Source organism: Ammospiza nelsoni, chromosome 4 (genome assembly GCF_027579445.1).
Source record: "Ammospiza nelsoni isolate bAmmNel1 chromosome 4, bAmmNel1.pri, whole genome shotgun sequence".
Classification (NCBI taxonomy): Eukaryota; Metazoa; Chordata; class Aves; order Passeriformes; family Passerellidae; genus Ammospiza; species Ammospiza nelsoni.
Genome location: NC_080636.1, coordinates 69,155,684 through 69,176,400, shown reverse-complemented (window position 1 = coordinate 69,176,400; position 20,717 = coordinate 69,155,684). Strand labels below are relative to the sequence as shown.

General features: G+C 38.6%; 1 protein-coding gene across 8 annotated transcripts in view; it reads right to left on the bottom strand.

The window, feature by feature from the left end:
- TMEM131L (transmembrane 131 like) overlaps positions 1-20,717 on the bottom strand; it is a 79,372-nt gene that overhangs the window by 21,196 nt on the left and 37,459 nt on the right. For 5 of the 8 annotated variants that reach the window (XM_059470385.1, XM_059470387.1, XM_059470392.1 and 2 more), the window contains 13 exons: positions 19,750-19,860; positions 13,914-13,991; positions 11,824-11,977; positions 9,967-10,025; positions 9,502-9,610; positions 8,435-8,540; positions 7,640-7,793; positions 6,840-7,010; positions 6,467-6,536; positions 4,390-4,507; positions 3,674-3,815; positions 2,571-2,680; positions 872-944 (listed from right to left, as the gene is read on the bottom strand). In XM_059470385.1, the coding sequence (XP_059326368.1) occupies positions 872-944; positions 2,571-2,680; positions 3,674-3,815; positions 4,390-4,507; positions 6,467-6,536; positions 6,840-7,010; positions 7,640-7,793; positions 8,435-8,540; positions 9,502-9,610; positions 9,967-10,025; positions 11,824-11,977; positions 13,914-13,991; positions 19,750-19,860 (1,455 nt within the window). Of the gene's footprint in view, positions 1-871; positions 945-2,570; positions 2,681-3,673; positions 3,816-4,389; positions 4,508-6,466; positions 6,537-6,839; positions 7,011-7,639; positions 7,794-8,434; positions 8,541-9,501; positions 9,611-9,966; positions 10,026-11,823; positions 11,978-12,266; positions 12,431-13,913; positions 13,992-19,749; positions 19,861-20,717 lie in introns of those variants that run through there. The other 3 variants (XM_059470388.1, XM_059470393.1, XM_059470391.1) reach the window with 2 other exon arrangements.

The following is a 20,717-nucleotide window of genomic DNA, read 5'->3' as shown; positions in this document are numbered from 1 at the left end:
CCTACAGGCTAGGATTTATAAACTGCTGTCTCCTCTCTTTTACAACAACTCTTATAACTGTTGCCAGAAAGGAAAGGTCAGCTTTGATTAGTGCAGCAAACATAGTCTTTTCTTTTTACAAGGTACAAATATTTCATTAAGATCTTAAAGCATACATGCAGAAACCTGTATCTATACAGGACAATAAAGATGAAGCTGCAGTATGCCCAAACAGCAAGGAAAATACATTAATTCTGGCCTTTTGTACAAACCAGAAGTCTTAAGAAGAGATCCTCTGGGTATTCTGGATAGTACTCTGGTCACCAGAATATGCCAGCATCCCTGATACAGCATTTTCTCTGTCATCCATGACACAACATCTCAGGGTTTAAGCACAGCTCAGCACTGGTGTGCCATGGTCAAGTGCTACCACACTCATTCAAAAATGAGGCAATGGGAACCAGAGAGAACCATGACACTCCAAACCTGAATCCAGAAGTTGCAATGGCATGAAGCTGATATGTAGAAATCCCAGCTCCTCCTCCCATGAACTACCTGACACTACTTCCCTGATCTGAGAAGAGAACCAGCCTGCTCCTGACATCACTGACTCCACAGCCTGACACTTCATGGTCAGCCTGGAGCCAAGGGTGAAGCCCCAACAGCACATCCACACACTTGTAGGCATGCATGTACTTCCTCCCCACAGCTGTATTCAAAACTGACCCAAGTCCTGAAAATAATTAACTACAAAGATACAAACCTGATGAAGAATCAAGAAAACACTGTGAAACTGCTTTGAATTGCTCTTGGGAAGAACCCAGAAGTAGCATAGCTAGAAAAATCCTTCTCTAGTGTGTCAGACCACTTCTATCAAAATTAGCCATCTTACCCTGTGAGAACATTCATCCATTAGCCTGAATTCGGTGGTTGTGAAGTTGATAGCTTGCACATTTATGCCGAACCTAAATATACCAAAACAAAAAGTTAAGCATTTGAAACCCAGCCTGTCAGAACTGCTTTGACTTATTTTTACATGCTGGCATCTATTCTTAAATAGAGACTACTTTTACAATTGCATTTTGGCAGTGTGAAATATGGTGGAAATGTGGGTCTGCATTTCAAAAGAATACGCTGCAAATCAGTTTTATGTGGATTACACACATTTGGAAAACAGACAAATGGCTGGGCATTTTAGGTCTGCCAGTGTAGAATATTGTAAAAGATAACAGTCAAGAAATAGAATTTCTAAGCCACACAAACACAAATTCCCTGAAAGTCTTTCTGCTCACATAACTGTTAAGAAATAATCATCATTAAATCTCATATAATTTATTCAAAAATCCCTCTTTCTGCTCATGATTTGTTTGGGACAAATTCCTATTTTCCATCACATAATGTGCAAATCAAATTCACTTAAAACAATTGATTTGTTTGTCCAAATGCAAATTATAAGCATTTGACATTAAGTATTAAAAACCAACATAAGAAAACCAACACATAAAATATAGATTATAGACTAATGGACCTCCAGCCACTGAATGAAAACTCACTTGTCATAACTATCTATGACATTAGCTTAAAAAGAACCAGTTAATGGATGTGATTTCTGGTGAAGTTAGAAGATCTGCAGAAACACAAGTGTGCAAATACAGAGCAAATGTAATTGCAAACCACTAGAAAGAGTCTATGTGGAAATAGTATTTAGTATGCAAACAGATGGAGTTATTAATGTGCATATATATACAAAGACATATATATGCACATGCATGTACCTATGTAAAGGAATGAGGTTAAGGAAGCAATTACACAGGGATTGGGACCCCAAATAAGCAAGATACACCTAAGCACAGGAGTAATCCCACTGTCTCTAACCACACACACCTACCAACTATAACATTTTTTCAAAGATAAGTGTGACAGGGCTTATTTTGGTGAGCTTCAGCTCACTCACCAGATCCATTTATTATTAATCTAACTCTCCTCTAGATTTCTCATTAGATCATCATCTCAAATCTAAAACAGAAAGGCTAAAACAATGCAGAAACATTTACTTAGCTGACCCTAAATATTTATGCTGAGGTTGCTCCCTCTGAATCTGCATTTTGCTTCCCAGTTTCTATTTCCTCTTTGACCAGGGTTATTACCTAAGAAAAGACTAAGAAGAAAACTCTTCTCTGGGATGGTTCAGATACCTTCTTTTCACTGATCTGTCTACAGACTCTATAGATACCAACCAGCACTGTGAGGAGATGCACAAGCCCAACCCTGTAAGCTCTTCACCTCACCTGGGCAGCTTGCACTAAGCCTCAGATACTAGAAGATGAACAACTATAATATATATCTGGCAGGCACAAACTTGCTTAAAACATGTTAAATTTGTGTTTTATCAATGATGAGGTACACCATAAAGGCATGCACCATACAGGGAGCTGCCCCAAACAAGGCTCTGTCTTCCAAAATGGGTCAGAACATAATCCCCATCTAAGTTACACTTTGAAAAACTAAATAAAACCCAATAAGTAACAATCATAAGGCATAGCAAATAAGATCTTTTAAAAGGGAAAACAGTATCCTGAGATAGTTATTACCATTTGTTCAGCAGACTCAGTGAAGCTTGGGGATCAGGGTAGTAAGAAAGAGGCAGAAGCTGCAACGTAACTGGGAAGGATGAAGGGTTTCTTAGTACGAAATATTTTACCTAAATAGTTTGGAGGGGAAAAGAAAGAGTTAAAAACTACATATTTGAGAACTGGTTGGTAAAATAATTCAACAATAGCAATACAATTTGCATTTCCAAGGGACTTCAATCTGGCTTTTGTGTCAATGCAGTATAATCATACATGCACATGACTGCATGTAACAGCAGGACATGTCACCACAATGTCAGAATTTGCAAAATCAGCTAAGAGTGCATTTTGAACCACATACACAAAAATACAGACCACCCCCACTCCCCAAACAATCCTTTCATTTGGATTTTGATTTATGCAGACAGATGTGAACAAAGCTCTAGCACAGAAGAAAGTTAGTGAGGTGCCATCCCTTCTTAGAGAAGTCTGAATGCAAGCAGGTTATAAAAATTTCTGTAATGACTAACAATTAAATAGGACAAATGGAATATTAAGGTAATTCACAATATGTGCATATGAAAACTATTTCCATATGACTGACTCTGGACTAGGCTAGGTTAGTAGAAACCTAAATCTGACAAACAAGAAAGAAATAACTGTCAGTGTGGCTGGAAGATACATTGCTCTGCAAGTGTTGTATCTCTCATAAATGTTTTATTATTCTGTTAGACAAGACAGTGGCATGAGGAAGGCCATCCTGTACAGCCTTGCACGCATCACTAATGACAACACACCCTATCCCTAGTCCCATGTTCAATTATTTTACCACAAACATGTAACTTATATAATGAACACAAGGAAAGTTTAACAATAACAAAAAATTGTTGGTTAAAACCTACACTGCTTTACTCTTCTCCTTGTACTAAAGTATTACAACTAGCAAGCTAGGAAACTTACCAAAGAACCAAAGGGATACAAATTTAGTGTCTTAACTGAGATCAAAACACCAGTTCATAAGCAATATGAAAATGTAAGCAGCACCAAATATTAACCACAGACTTTGTTATTTAAAAAAGCTAAACACACAACTCAGAAAAAAGTGTAATAACAACCATCCTCACCATGCTACTTTTAACAGCTGTGGCATTAAAGTTGAGTGTAAGGCCAGGCTCTGTAGTCAACCGTGGCAAGAAAAAGGCAAAGGATTCCTCTTCAGAGTTCTTCTGCTGAGTAAAGCGAGCTGATCCTAAAATACTTCTCCTGCTTTATTGGCAAAAGCAGAAAACTTAATTAGTTTCTTTTTTTTTCTTTCCAACAAAGAACTACAAGATGATTTGCCAGGACCTGTAACTGCATGAATTTATCTTTCCTTAGAAATGGTCTCTACAAAAGAAAGTCCATAAAGCTGTAGCTTAACAGCTAACTTTTGTGTATGTAGGCCAGGGACTAAAAACCATGAAAGCCATTCAAAGACCCTGAGAAGACTGCTAAGACTGCTATACAACCTGATGATGAAGGACTCATGCAACTCCATAAATGAGCTGGTAAAACATGCTTGGACTGCATTCATGCCAGGTAGCCCTGGTGAGATAACTAGAGTCAGAATATTATTTACATTTTAGGCTGAAAAGCTTACTTGTGGCTGGCAGTGCCTTGAAATGAAAGCTGGGGGAGTCTGGGATGCTCTGAAACTCCATGTGCTTCAAGAGAACTAACTTAAGTGTAGAAAATGGTCCAGAATGTTTTGTTCTAATTAAGAATACTTCAGAACAGAAATATTCTTTCTTACAACACTCTACTGGCTTGAATGAAGAACCTCAACAGATTCTGTACAGACCTGCATGCTTCCCCACGTCTTATTTTTTGCCATCTTTCATAAAGGTCACTTGCAAGCTCAGAATCCACGTCCCAGGCAGAACGGTCCAGAGAGAGACTCTTCTGCCAAAGCAGATTTGCTGAAAGGATAATAGATTTTTCAGATTTTACAGAGATAATATTTGCTCCTTCCATCAATCTACTTGAGAACATGAGTAATCAGTATCTGCAAAGCATCCAGACCCAAAACAAAAAAGCCAACCCACTTTTTCCCTTCACAGTGAGAATAAGCAAGGGTGTATATATATATATTATCTTCCATATCAGATTTGTTTAAAGAAATACATCTGCAAAACCAAAGTAACTGTACATGCAAACAAGAGAATGGGCATTGCACAGGCTGTGTATGCTTTAGTGAGACCTTTTTATTGCTGCTATTCCTAATAGATGCCACTGAAGAGTAACCAGGTCATCAGCAGTCTACACAGTACTGTCCACTGATGGCAGTAAAGTACCAAGATAATATGCTATATAGTGGTTCAAAAATATAGTAGCATGGCACAGCAGGGAACATAACAATTCCCAGTTTGGCAAAAACAGTCTTTTCATTTTAGCTTCTTTTCTAGATGATGATAATTTTCTCAAATTATTCTTAAGATGAATTGCAAAGCTTTACATCAGTCTAAAGATTAGTGTATTTTAGAAAGTTACACTCATATTGGTTCAAGCATTTTCACACAGCAGAAAGTAGTTAGAAAAGAAAGCTTCTTTAAAAAGAAAACAAAAAATACTTATTTTGAAAGTGCATGTACTTTATTTTACAATCCTTAATGTTTAAAGTAATGAATTGAGATTGGTGATTATTGGAATAATCTAACTACAATTTCTTTAGGTCAGTATTTCCAGGCTAATGCATTACACATTTCTGTTTAACAAACAGTAGTATCCTAAAGCAGAAGGCAGAATACCTGTAAGTACAGATCTCATTATGTGTATTATTAGAATGAAAATAAAGTAAGCAACAAGTATTCAGTTGTATTAGCCATATTCCTTCATTGAGATTGAAAAAAAAAAAAAAACCAAAAAAGCAAACATTTTCTTCTAAGATACGGACCTTAGCATGCAAGTGTCTCAGTAAGTGTTCAAGTCACATGTTTCTATTGGTCACCTCAACTCTCCTTTTCACATCTGACTGACTACCACCGCCTTCCTCATATCCTCACACAAAGACACATTTTAGGAAACATCATCTTGAAAACCTTTCCAGGAGAGTGCTCAAATATTTAAAGCCTATGCTATCAGCTGCCTTCTGAAACTCCTTACTGCACAGAGAGCAAAAACCACTATTCTGAACCAGCTTTTAACAGGTTCAATATTCTTTAGACAGTATCATGCCATGTTAAACCTATTGCTGTATTTTGCTAAATGCTAGTCAGGTACTTAAAACAGCTCCCAGCATTACAGTATCTGGAGATGGATTCTTCAGTCCCAGAAAAAAAGAGACCCCTTCCTTCTGTTTCATATGATACAGTGTTAAGGATGCTGTTTTACAAGCCTGATAAACCATATTTGCTGAAATCTATGGAATTATTGCTGTGGGAAAGAGATAAAGAGGAGGCCTTCAAATTTAACTCTAGATATAAGCAGATATTGGTAAATTTTTTTGTTTGGTTTTCATAAAAGAACTCCCAGGATCTGGGCCCAGGTTATGCACATTTTCTAATAACTTTGAGTTAGTGGACAGTTTTACCATTCTACTTCGACATGTCTCAAGAAAACACGTATGAAGAAAGAAAAGGGCAATACATCATCAATGAGAATTCATAGGAGAGTCTTAAATACTAAAATTAAAAAAAAAAATGTTTCAAGACAGAACAATAGCTTAGCACATGCTATGGAATTAGATGTCTGAAATAGTGCGCCGTGTACTCAGTTCCCTCAGCCATTTATATACTCCCAGGACATTTGTTTTTAAACAAATGTAAAACTAAGTACTTGCATGAACAATCTCAATATTCTCATTACAAGTCCTGCTAAATAAAATGAATTTTCTACAATAAAACCAGTCAGATGCCAAAAAAAGCCTTAGACAAACCTACCTGAATCAGACTTTCCCAAGTAGCACTGAATATCACAGTGGGCAATTGCTTCAAAATTAAGATCTCCCTGCTGGAAAAACAAAACAAAAACATGACAAAACAAGAGAACAAATTTCACTTTCTCAGTGCATAATTTCATAGAGTCAAATAAGAGAATTTTGAATTAAGATAATTAAGTGCCAAGAGAACAATAATTCCATTGCTGTTCAACTCTGGGGACTTAACCTCTCAATCTTCAGAACGGTCTAACAGAGTGGTCTGATAGTGAGCTTTTGTTTCAGGACTAAGAACAGATTTCTGGCCTGACAGACACTGCTGCAGCTGGGTTTGCAGTGCATAATAACAATTCAACACACACAGCTGAACACCATACCTTGGACACAGTCGAATATATCTGCAGAGGTATTTCGAACATCACTCCCACGTTTGTGGACAAACAAATACTAGAGAGCACATTTGTTACAGTGTCTTTCACATTGAGCTTCAAAGAAAAAACATTCCAGCAGCCTGGAGGTAGAGTCAGAGGTTCAGCAAAGTTCAGAATCTGAAAAGAATGAAACAACAGCTGAATTAAAATTACTACAGCACATTCTGACACAGCTGGTACCTTGAAAAATGCGAACTTTCTTGTCTTTTGTGTTTTTGCTGTTACTACATGGCCATATGAGCTCATACCTGATCCAAACAGTGCACGTACACAAATCTCAATATCAAACATAAGAAAAGCCATTTAGATGCCTATATCGTGTGCTTATTCCTAAACCAGATTTGCCTGATTTGAATCAAGCAGTTGTGCCAGTAAATCATTGGCTTTAAAGGTCATCTATGCAGTAAAGGCTTCCACTATGAAGAAATGCTGAATCCTAGAGAGCACAAACACACACATTCAACAATTCTGAGAACAAAGCAATGGTCTGTAATTTGATGCATCTGTAGCTGCAACTCAAATGAAGGAACAGTTGTCAATAAAACAATACAAAAGTAAGCTGGACAGTGAATAATGCCTCTTGAGACAGTAACCTAATAGTTACAGATGTACATAAACCTTTATTTTTAATGGATTCCAACCAGTTCTAAGAACACAAAGTTCTTCAAAGAACCCATTTTGTATGTCAAAAGTCCATATCTTTAAACCAAATACAAAACATTGTACAAAGAAGAAATTAAGCTTACCTTAACTAGGTTCTTTGTTTCTCTGGCTATGAAGACCTCATTCAATTCAATGCTGAAGTAAAAATTGTTTGTAAACCATATGGACCAATATCCTGAAGTATTATGATGTGGTTCTATATGAAACAGTGCTGCAGAAGGATCTACATCAAAATACCTATAAGTAAATACATCAAAAATACAAATACATCTGCTATTGTCCTTGAGTACACAAGTGGCCTACACAAGAGAAGATAACATAGCATTCGTGTATGATGGGGCTCTTCTAAGTTTTCCCAGAGAAGAACAAAATTATTTATTTGGGAATAATGATATATGAGAGTAAAAATTCACAAGAACCATGTAAAAGAGACATGCAAAGTATCTATCCCTCTTGTCATGCTATAGTACAACATTGCCCATTGCTTTATGATACAGCAGGCTGGATGAAATTAGCAAAAGATGACTGAAGCAGGAAAAGACTTCACATTTTTTCTAAGACTATCCAGCTTCTGCATTGCATTAAAAAAGATGCTGGAAATTTTATCATAGACTAAGCAACGTTTACATGATATAAGCTCCTAAAGCACATATTTTTACGGGCTCCTAAAATTCTTCTTGGGATAAAATACAGAATTACTGCTTTAAATTTGTGACATTTGGCAAATGGCACAGCAACAATAGGAAGAAGCCTCTTCACTGACCTTGGAATCAGAGTGACAAAGAAAGTTAACGTCATCTCTTAAAAGTAAGGCACAGTATTTCTATTATAGTATCAGTGCATGTTAACAAACAAACAAAAATCCACTGCCAACCTACCCTTCCATCACAGGACAGAAAAGACAGGCTTTGAGTGTTGTAGTGCCTTTCAAAAGATAGTTCTCGCTGTTGTCAGAATAAAGACTTTCACTGTCACAGGATGCAGCTGGGAAAGAGCAGACACGTGGAATACATCAGCCACAAGCATATCCAAAATTGTTTTCATGGGAAGATTTGCAAGAACACCAGAAAGGGCAACCTTTGCTGGTGCAATGCTCACACAGGTGAGTAAAATATCTAATTGTTTGAGTCCTAAGACTCAATTTTTTTCAGAGATCTCAAACCTTGCCATAAGAAATATTCATGAATGATAAACACCTTCAAAAATACACACACAATAAAGCTGTGAAGAGCAATTTTAACCACCTGTCATTGGCATAGCATTCTTACTAATCAGAGCACACTGCCTTCTTTCAACAAATGAAAAATTCCTCTGAAAAAGAGAATCACTTAACATAACAGTCCCTTCTTTCTTCTTATTCATCTATGTTTTCCCTAGGAAAACATGTCTCAATGTCATTATGAAAGCAGCCTGTTTCATTAATGTTTCAAGTCTGTACACTGCAGTCTAGTGGCCAGAACAGGAAGCAGGCTGGAGTCAGGAATGCTTAAATGCCAATCTCTGCTCTTTTACAAACATGTCTGGTTTCAGGCAAGTCTCTTCAATGGTCCTGCCAAGCAATGTCATAGAAAATGACCACCCAAGCACAATAGCCTTTTAGAAAACATATTTTAAACAGAAAAAAACCCACATAAACCATAAAAGGATGTTGAAAAAGTATATTCAATAATTATGCTTATTGTAAAGTCAGCTAACATTTCAGAAACTGGTTTTTGCCCCGTTTTCAAGTATGTATAGCTTAGAGCCTTCAACCAGCATAAGAAGAACCACATATACACAAAAAAGAGTGGAAACTATTAGCAAAAAGAATTCATCCCCTTTCTCAACAAAGTCTAGACAAGATGATTTTGAGATCTTTCAGGGTCTCTGCTGAAAAAAAACTACCCTTTTTTCAGCAATTAAATACTGTTTAATCATATTATCTCCAAATATGGGTTACCTGTACCTTTACAAGAAACAGAAGCAACTTTTGTGAAGTTAGTAGATGATGAGGATAGCAGTACTGGCTCAAACTCCACAGGGGATGTGTATTTTTGTGACAACTGCCGTATGTCCTGCAGGAAGACAAGACAAGTTATTTTTATAGCAGTACTACCCTTATTAGTGCTGCAGCTCCTGTATTAGTCTATCTTCTTGTCAAATTTGCATGCCACCATCTGCCATTTTCTCTTATCTTCTAAATCAACACATGAATTTTTATTCAAGATAGCAGCTCTTACATATTAAAAAAAAAATAATCCATCACTGAACTACAACATGTCATCTCAAGGACCTACTAGACATTTGGGCACACTTTAAAACTTAGAAGTGTGACATTTGCCACCAGCAAAATCAATCTGCTATTAGAGAAAGCTAATTCCCTAATCAAATTCACCACCCTAAATTATGACTTCCTGAAGCCCACGATTACCTGTATATGCACCAGGCTGTTTCCAGAATGCATGATATACAGATCTACTGATGAATGACCTGTCCAAAGGAATAAACACCATGGTAAGATCACTAAGGACAGAAACACTTGTTTTGTCAGACACTCACAGGAGAAGCAATCCCAATTTAAAATTTAAAATCTTTGTGTGACAGATACCCTTGTAAAAAGGACGAACTGTTCACATCTTGAGCTGGCAAACATTCAAGAGAGAAATAAAAATGCTTTAAAATGCAAGCATCTCCAGGAAATGATGCAAAGTTGGATTCAGCACTTTGGGCTCAAATCAGGAATGGTCTATTACCCAGCAGGTAGCAAACTATTGCCTAAAGCAACAGGAGACAAGGGTAACACAGCTTTCACCTGCTGGTAAGGTGGTACTGCTATATTGGGGAACCACCTTTGGTCACTGGCACCTATGGTCCCATCCACAGGACAGTAGGAAGATGTAGAGGACCAAAAGCAGGGCAGCAGGACAGAGTAAGAGGTGACCATCATACTACAGTCCTTCCACAAGGGAGGTAACTAAGTTTTTGCCCTTGCTTATACTTGCATTAAATCAGTGTATGCAGGCTGACATGAAAGGACGTTCTCCTGCCTGACCAGCCATGATTTCTAATAATGTGTGTGCTTTGCTCAGCTGCTTGAAAGCAAGACTGCAAGTGTGAGCTTCCAAAAGAGGGTTCAAGGTATTGACTATGAGCTCCACACACCCCACAGCTTCTCCTCTGCAGCCTTCCCAGCTGGTTAGTTCCCCTGTGCAGACCATGCCTACCTGCTGTCCCACCAACAGCTAATCCAAAAGGCTTATAGGACCAACCTCTAGCACAGACAGGACTTATAATTGCACTATATTTAACAGAAAACAGCCCTAAAAGATACTTCTAGTACTTTAACCATCAAAAGTGTTAACAGTGAGCACCCTTGACAGAACAGATGGGAACAATTTTCTACCAGCATTAGAATAAATGTACATCCACAACTCAACATAACAAAGCCATGGCATCTCACTGGCAGGGAAACTAGGTTTACAGTGGGTATTTCAGTTTCAGCTCTTGAAATACCACATCACAGAACAGGCATGAGGGAAACAGAACACTTCATAGATATTGTTTTGTGTATATTGTATCTATTGTTTTGTGACTAGATTTTGAAATGCATCTCTCAAAAGACAAAAAAGATCATGTTCCACTTCAACAAGTATGTTAAAAAATATTATTTTAATCTGGATTCTTAAGCAGTTTCTCATTCTCCAATCAGAAAGGAAAAGTGGCAGAAATGTCTAAAAAAAGCTATTCTACTAGACTGCAAGGCTCTATAAATAATTTAAAATCCCCTGATTTAGAGGATTTGCAGCATAAAGAAACTGCAAGAAGTTGATTGTTTTGCCTGTGGAATTCTAGCTTACAAGAACAAATGATGTGCACATCTGTATTATCTCATTACCCTACTTTCCATAATGGCCACTATCCCCAGTACCATATAAACCACTCTGCCTTCACAATCCCATTATGGTCAATTTAATTCATGGGAAACCAGAAATGCAGTTATAGAATTAAAAGGACCATGTCATCTTTCCACACTATTTAAACACGAGGGACTGAAGAATGAAAGAGATCTAGTTTACAACTTTACAACTGTTACCTTTATGAAGAAAACTGTTTATGATAACTCTGCCTGACACAAATTCTCTGCTAGCTGTGTTTAACTGAACTTACTTGGTTTCCCTTACTTGTGAAATTAAGTTGTCACTGAATTTGCCTCAATTTAGGATGTCAAATTACAAATTATGTATAAAACCAAGCTGAATTACACTTAACAGGTAGATTTAGGACTTACCTGAGGTCTTTGTTCTTTCCATTGCTACATAAACTATCAAAAGATTCTCCAGTAAGTATTGTCTGTGCTCCACAAAATCTTGCTGGGCATTTTCGACTCTTACTGTTAAGCTCATTTCTAGCAGCATTGGGTCATCAGACATAAAACAGCAACTCTGGAGTGAGACAAAGGGATATGGTGTGTGTGTGATGGGGGAAGAATAGAAAAAATTCATTACACTAATGAACTTTGAGAAATTAATCAAAGCTATTATCTAAGAGACAAGGTTTCCAGCACCAAAGTGCTGGCAAAACAGAAGTAATTAGGACCTTTGCTAAAATCTCAGCAGAAACCCAACACAGTGCAGGTACAGAGAGCACAGCAAAAACAAAGACAAAAACAACTAAAAAAGACACTGAACCTTGAGAGAATGCAAATTTATAAACTGTCTTAGTCAGTCTCACCTCAGGGACTGTAAAACAGTTTCCTTTGTTAAATCCTCTGCCTTCAATAAAATGTGCCATAAACAGACTGATGCATGTGTCTTAATGGTAGGAAGACAGTTCATGTTCACTGGTCTGTTTATAGTTAATTTTTCCAAATCCTGTGCTTTTGTCTCCATTTCTCACTGAAGTAATTTTAAAAAAACAAACATACATGTACAATTCTTAATAGAAAACACTGTTGTCTGGCTAGAATACTTCAGAAAAATACAAATAGGATTTTATTTCTGTCTGTAAGTAGTGGCTGCTGTTAACACAGCTAAGTCATAGCAACTACAAGGACACAGACACCATTTTGCAAAAAAAAAATTAAAGTCAACAAAGCAAAATAGAACTAGACAACCAACAGTGAACAACATTAATTAGTCCTGCATCAAACCACAAAGGTCACTAAATTCAAACGACAAAGGTCACTAAAGGAGGACTAATTTGCTCAGGATGGAGGATTAGGAGGAGAAAACTGGCATGGGAAGTGCTCTCAGAAGTGCAGCAGAACACTTCCAACTCTTGAGATTTCAAGTGGCACAAGCAAGTACAGCAGGGGTGGGGAAGTGCCTGAGGATGAGATCACAGCTCACACAGCATCAGAGACCCCCAGCACTTGAACTAGCTGCCAGGAGCAGGAGATGGGCTGCCATGGAGACTGGGGCACAGGCGTGGTGCGCCCTAGGGAAGCTGAGAGCACAGGGCAGGAAGCTGCACTCCACACAGCCTCCCTAGGGAAGCTGAGAGCACAGGGCAGGAAGCTGCACTCCACAGAGGCTCCAGTGCTCAGGTACACCTCAAGCCCCTCAATGCGCTGCGCACCGCAAGAACCAAACGGGGAAGTGAAGCGGCTCAGGAATGCCACCATGTGCAACACGTGCTCCACACAGGAATACAGCTATGGAGCCTGGGCCTCATTGCTCAAACTCTTACAAATTTCCTCATTGCTCCTGGGGCACGAGGTGCCACTGGCCACAGTGCGGGGCCAGCTCCTCACCCACGGCGTGGGCACTGAGCAGCACCTGCCCATCCTGTGAGGACACCCAGAGACGGGAGGAGAACCCGGGAGGCACCGCCCAGGACACGAGACAACCTCCTCTCCTGAGGGCTCAGTGCTTTTGGAGAGGCTAACACACTCTGCTAACACACTAGCCCCTCCTCAGCTCTGCCCAGCTGCCCTCATGCTCCCCTGAGAAACAGCCCAGGCTTCAGCCTCTCAGCTCACTGATCACTTCTCACTGGGAACCAGACACTTGTGAAAAGTTTCTGGAGAAAAGAAATTACAGAACTCTAATCATTTTTGTGCCCCACGTCAGCAGTACAACAACACCTACCCATCAGAATGCTTAGCCTGTTGGAGTGGTTTTGGTTTGTTTTTATGTGAGGTTTATGGGGTGGTGGGTATAATTTTTCATCTCCTTCTCTTCTAAAGATTTTTGTGTGATATGTGTGACACTTAATTTGTATCAGAGAATACAATTTTATAAAAGCACAACTCCCCTTTAAACTGAGACACTGAAAACTACATTTTTGCTAAAACTTCTACAGCTGTGGAAAGTGTCCCTCTAAGCTGGGCTTAAAATAAGAAGACTTACATAGATATAAAACAATAATAAAACATACCTTAACTTGCTGATATGTGTCATTAGGTAAACTGCATTCAAGCTGAACCCGTAATAGACTAGCATTCATAGTTTCTGTCTGTAAGAAAGAAAAGTGAAGAAAACATCAAACACATTGCTTCAAATATTATACAAATCCAATTCACATACCATAATTTATAAAGATAATAGGACTGCTTCCTCATATATGTAACATAGCAATCCTCATATATGTAACATAGCAATGTAAGGAATTTTTTTAATGAATACAATTACTCTGTACAATAGTTCAGCAATCAGTCTCTGAATCTCAACACTCCATCAATATCTACCTACTTATCAAACTATTATTACACTTGATTATTAAATATTTATACAGCATCTGCATGAGTACTCTTACAAATTTTCTTATACCAAAAAACCTGTATTCAACAGGGCCTTTGTGTGCAATATAAAAGCTTGTTTCCTTGTTTTCTGTGTATTTTCTTTGCTGATTGGACACTGAAATACAGTATCTAGGCCAAGGACATAATGCTTCTTGGATGTGGTCTGATACACAGGCTTCATGCCAAAATGGACAGACAGAAAATACTTGTTTTGCCTTTTTATTCACTAGAATAGGAAAAGAAAATAAAATAAAAGATGACATTGACTGTGGCAGTTTGTAAAGCACTCATACATCTAATGGGGCAACAGCACTAACAAAGCCCAGTATAGTCCATGAAAGCTATCTGGAAATCTGCACTGCCAAATTACTGGCACAAGCTGCATAGCCAGTATATCTCAATTCTGAATTAAATTTAAAAAAAAACAAAATAACAAAAAAAGCCAGAATCAGAATGGCAGACCTGTCACTCTGTCAGTGCCTTTCTTACAGCCAAATGTCAAGCTAATTTTGAGGCTCATGTGGAACCCCCACCCTCTGTTCTCTTGTGATACTGATATATCTGAGTAGGGTATCTGCAGGTTCAGGTTTTTGAAGGTGTTGATGAAACTGACTTTAAACAATTTCAATAATTTGATGGTGAAAAGCAAAACTGAAGAAATTTTTGAAGGTATCTAGCATCCTATTTCATGCCTTTTTAGTACAGGAAAAATAGGACAGGCACATGAGTAGAGAGATTCAGCACATGTGTGGCATTTCATGGGGTCCAGTTTTATAAAAGCACTGCCAAAAGGAAGCCAATATTTGCATTCCAAATTCAACAGGATTTCATACCAAAATGACTGAGGCTTCACACAAGAGGGCGACCTAGCCCCTGTAAATGTGGTTAGTGGCAACTCAAACACAGTCAAACACAGTCCCCAGCACAGCTTTCTGGGGGCTCAAACCCCTGCAACGTCTTTTCTTCTTTTACAGATGTTTTGTCTGTATCAAATTGTGAGAGCAGGAAAAAAAAAAAAAAACCAAAAAAACAAACACATGGCTGCTAGTGGAGTTTTAACAAGGCAATAAAATTAAAACTTTGGAGGTCATTTTCTGATCAGATAAAACCTGATGCTTAAAGTTCCCTTTTCAGTGCTTCTTTGAAAAACACTACTGTCATTTAAAGTAACTTAAGACCCCACATCCATATTAAAAAAATCAGCTAGATTGTATTTTTCCAGTCTTTGTTTTTCTTGACCTGGCATAGATCTAAGATGAGAACTGCTGTCCTTAAAATTGAAGTTTCAAATGTACAGAGGGGGAAATAATGCTACTGGGGTATATTTGCTGTTGATCTGTTTTCTAAGAGAAATTTTTATTTCTTTGTGAGGCTATCTTCAGAACAGGAAATGGATTTGCATTTCTCTAAGGCAAACAATAATGCATAACTGATATGCCCAATATCTTACAGCACCAGCAGGATGGCTCTGAGTTAACCCTAAAGAGAAGATAATGCATCTGAGAAGGAAACACTGTCAGAGGCAGAGTTTCCAAACAGACAAATCCAGGACCATCTCCCAGCAGTGCAATCACTCCATTTATACTGTAAACACCACTGCTAATGAATCAGAGCAGAGAGCTGAGTTATGCAGCCAGTGCTTGCACCAGGGGCAAATTAAAAAGGAGAGGCACAGCAGGGAAATCTCAGAGAGAGCTCTGCAAAGCACTGCCACTTAATTACCTGGTGCCTCTATTTTGTATTAGGTACTCGGGCATACGTACTTGAATGTACACACATACTCAGCACCCACAAATCCTATATGAACAAAGACAACTGACAGAAACCACACAAATGGTCTTGAAGATTTTTGGATATATTCTTGCATCATTACCAGGACTGTAGAGTTCAAATCACTTCCTGGAGTTTGTCTACAGTCTCACTGAAAAAGAACAAACCTCCTCTTCTTCCTGTAGGCTGATCCCTCAAAGTTCCTGTCCTGGACAATCCCTGGCCCTAAAGTGGTATTTCTATTCTGAATGGTGTTAATAAGCTGTCCCTGCAATAATGATTCAGCAGAGTTTCATCAGTTTTTTGCAGGCAGTTATCAGGATAGCACACCAAGAAAGCTCTACTGTCTTCCTTCCTTCCCTCTCCACACCCAAGCACCACACTTGGACATGTTTGCTTCTATGATCCTCTGCCCACCAGAGCAAAACATAGCTTAAGGAGTGCTACATTTCTGCCAGTACTTGCAGTATTTCCCAAGCTGTCAGTTCATAAACTTTGACCTCCTCTGGGCAGTCAGCAAAGCGGTATCTGTGTGTCTCCTACGATAAGACCTTCCACCCTGCATGCCACTCCTCCCCTGACATTTCCACCATCCTGAACACAGCCAGGCAGTGATGTAGCTACCCTCTTAGTGCTGTCCAAATACTAAACAATGCCAAAAACCAGGCAACTATAGCAAAGACTACACCCAGAAGCTGCGTAAACAAAGATGACCTATATGGGCTGCACCATCTGTCACGGCTTAGTGGTAACTAGCCACTGCTGAGTGGCCACGTGGATGTACAACGGATTCACACTGTGGGACACCGCTCTTCTTCCTCCCAACAAGTGAGCCACAAACCCAGAAATCCTGGGATCCAGGAGCACAGGCAGAGCATGCCAATCCCAACCCTTCAAAAGCTCAAACGTTGAAAAGGGTCACAGAAAGATGGAGACATTCAACAGTAAGAAAGGCAAGTTTGCTTTTTTCTTTTCTTATTAAGCACAAAAGTTTCTGCTAAAAAATACGCGGGAACGAAGAAGAAAAAAGAAAGGCCCTTGTGCTTTGCCCATTAAAAGATAAAGACAACACACAAAATCCATGGGAGTTCATTTTCAACAAAAAATTCAAACACAAACCTGTCGCACATTGTATTTCCAATGGAAACATTACCGTAAACTTCCATCTGTAATCCCCAGGTATATGTTATATTTCCAACACAAACAGCCTATAGTGGCAGAATTTATACCCATATTCCCTATTTACAATTCTGGCCTTGACCTTCAAAATAGTTTCAAATTGAAGAAGCTCCAAAAGGGGTGGTCAATTTGGTGAAGAAATGGACAGCCCATTACCAAAGATGCTACAGAGCATGGACACTTCAGCTTGACAAAGTGAAAGTTCTGATGCCACCTACAAACACTTCTAAGTGTCAGAAGCAGGATAAGTTACATAAATTAAATGTGCATCTCTATATATAAAATGGCCACAAAGCAATTTAAATTGGAAGTCAGGTGTAGGTTTCCAACCATCAAAGTAAGTATTTGGGGTAACAAGGCCTCCAGCAATTCTGGTAAGTCACTCTACCTAGCACATAATGGGACTAAATGATGTCAAAGATTTTTTGGCCTTGATGACCAAGGATGTCAATTAACAATTTAAACACAACCACCTTTAAAATAGAAGGCAAAATACAGACACACAGCATGGAGCGCTCTGTCTGAGGTTTCCAAGCAGTATAAGTGGACTTCAGAGGTAAGGACACCTTCCATGTTTCAAACTAAAAGCTGTCATGCAAGGTTAGAACTCAATCATCCCAAGGTGAAAAGGGATGTGCAAATGAGGCTCATGCTATCCTGAATTTATTAAAATAGATATTTTATGTCAGTTAAAAATAAACAGGGGAAAAGAAATGTGCATATGACTAAGTGAGTATGACTGGTTTGTTTTAAATGCTTTTTCACGACAAGACTCCATTCTACGTGTAATAGTTATTCAGCTTGCCCTTGTGTAGTCACTCACTCAAACCTCATCAACCTCTCTTCCTTCCACATCTTCTGAGCTTAAAATATAAACTGGACAAAACATACCTTTTTTTAAATGAGATCTGGATGAGAATGTAAGGGAGATGAATTGAAAAAAGGCACTTCTGGAGAGGACAGCTAGCTGTAGAGAAACATTCTTCTGAGAGGAACTCAAACTCAAACCATAAACTCCTGTCCAATATTTAGATCTATAATCTTCAACAGCTGAGGAGCCCATCCCACTGCTGCTCAAATTGATAACATGCAGTGAAGAGTGTTACCTTAATTACAACACAGCACAGAAAAACTACACCCAGAGCTTGGAATATTGAGTCAATGCTCTCTCCCACCTCATGTCCTACAAGATTAGTGCCAGGTGGTATCATGCTGCACTGCTAAACATGACCTCAAACTTGTACTCCATACAAATAAAACATAGGATAATGTTTGTCATTCTACAGTGAGAAAAATGTTAAATGTAGCCCATAGCTCCTCCACTCTGGAATTCAGAATGAACTGTAAAAGAGCATGTATGCAACTTTCAGATTCTACCTGACAACAACCCATTGAGCTAGATATGAAGAAGCAGACATTAACAGCATAAAAAAAAAAACCCTTCTCAGTTCTACCTCTAGCACCCCAAATTACAAAACCTGAAGACTTTTGCTTCCTTTCCAAGAGTCTGTCTTTGTTTGTCCACAAGCAAGTGCAACTGTGCAACTACAGGGAAGAGACTGGTATGGAGGAAAAGAAAGGGAGAGAAAGAAACTGTGCACTAACATTGGATAGAGGTAAGATTGACCTAAGATATACACAGCAGATTGAAAAATACAATCTGTGCTGGTGTTTTTTCTCAGAACAGAAGGCATCACAAAGGCAATTAACGCAGCTTACATTTAGATAAAGTATTACATTTTGTTACATGCTAAGGTATTCTAAGTATGTTTTTGGAAAAACAATGTCTGTGTATAATACAACAGGAAATCTGAAAGATCAGTTTTTCAGATTAGTTATTCACTTGAGAGGTTCTGTATGGACTGGAAGACTATGAAAATATCTGTAACTGCAACCAAATGACAGAAATCATTAAACTTCTTTCAACTCCAGTATTTACATCTCATAAATTCAGCTGGCTGTGCTCTCCAGAGCTCCTTTGCTCCCAGTAAGCAAAGCTGGTATCTTCAGCACTGGAGGGGAGGAGGGGCAGGAGGGGATGCTGCAGCCTGACTCCCAGCTCCCAGTCTCATCCATGCAGCACACCATGCTTTTTAACTGTGGCTAATTGTTGGTGTAACCCTGCTGGAAACTCGCATGGGGAACTGGCCAGAAGTGAAAAACAGAACAAACCAATACACCTTCCCATCCTTCTCAATTTTATGGTATAAAGTTAATTTTTTTGTTTAGGGCAGACCAATTCTCTAGTTCAGTCAGAGCAGAGCCTCACAAATAGTTTTGTCAGCACAGTTTAGAGGGTACCCCACCATAGGGGCACGAAGAACAACAAGTGTGAATAGTTTAAATGCCAAAGACTGTCTCATGAAGCAGCTGATCACAGTAACCCTGCATCTTGCAATCTCTCTCCTGCGGTCACTGGTACTCGGATTTTTTGCTAATGTTCCTTGCATCCTCACAACCTGAGGTCAAAAATCTTTGTGGTTAAACAGACTTGGGTTTCTCCCCTCACAATGTATACTGTACCAGTGTGTGTGATGCCTGGATGTTCTGAATCTGTGGAAGCAGTAAGTAGGCATTTGCTAGCTGTACTTTAGGTTCTTCTGGAGAAGACACCAGACTTCCTGTTCCAAAAACCTGGTATTAAAAGAAAAAGGTCATTACATCAATATCTAGAATTTCAGTTTTAACAGCAGCTTCCAAAACTACATTGCTAATGACAACAATCTTCCCAAAAACAGATCAGTTTTTCACATTAAGTTCTTTTAAAGGACAATAAACATAAAGTTCCAACGTAAAAAGTTATCATAGACATAATGGCACTTAAGAATCATCACTCATTCAGGCACTATTACAAAGACAAACAAAGTACTCACTAGCAGGACATCAGGTTATCTCAAAAACGAAGCACCTACATTCTCCTACTATTCTCCAGGCAATTACAATACATCTATCACCATTTAGGAAAGAGGAAATTTCTAAGAAAACTTTGTTACTAGTCCCACTGAATATTGAATTCAATGGCTCTGCCTTAAAAATTGAGTAAAATATTTTCTCATTATTTTGGTTTTTAAAGACTGCAGTTTTCAGAACATTGTAAGAGTTGTAATTTGGATGGCTCTACTGCATTTATATTTTGCTCCACCAAGATTAATTTATTGACAAGGAGATGCACAATAACTGAGGGGTGTGGAGCCAAGAGAGATCAAGGAGGCAGGGGATCATCAGGGGCTAACTAAAATTACTTTGGGCTTTTCACTTGTATGCATATATTTGTTGTTTTTTAAGAGGAAAAATCCACGTATTTTTAATTAAGAGGATAATAAAATGCATTTTATGCTCACTGAGGATCTCTGACTACAGATAGAAAATACCAAAACAAAAGGAATATGCCTTTTTTTCTTTTTAATTGAGGTATTTAGAATACAGTGGTGCCTTGTCTCCATTTGGGTGATTCTTCTGAACATACTCTCGAACAAATGCATTAGAAACAT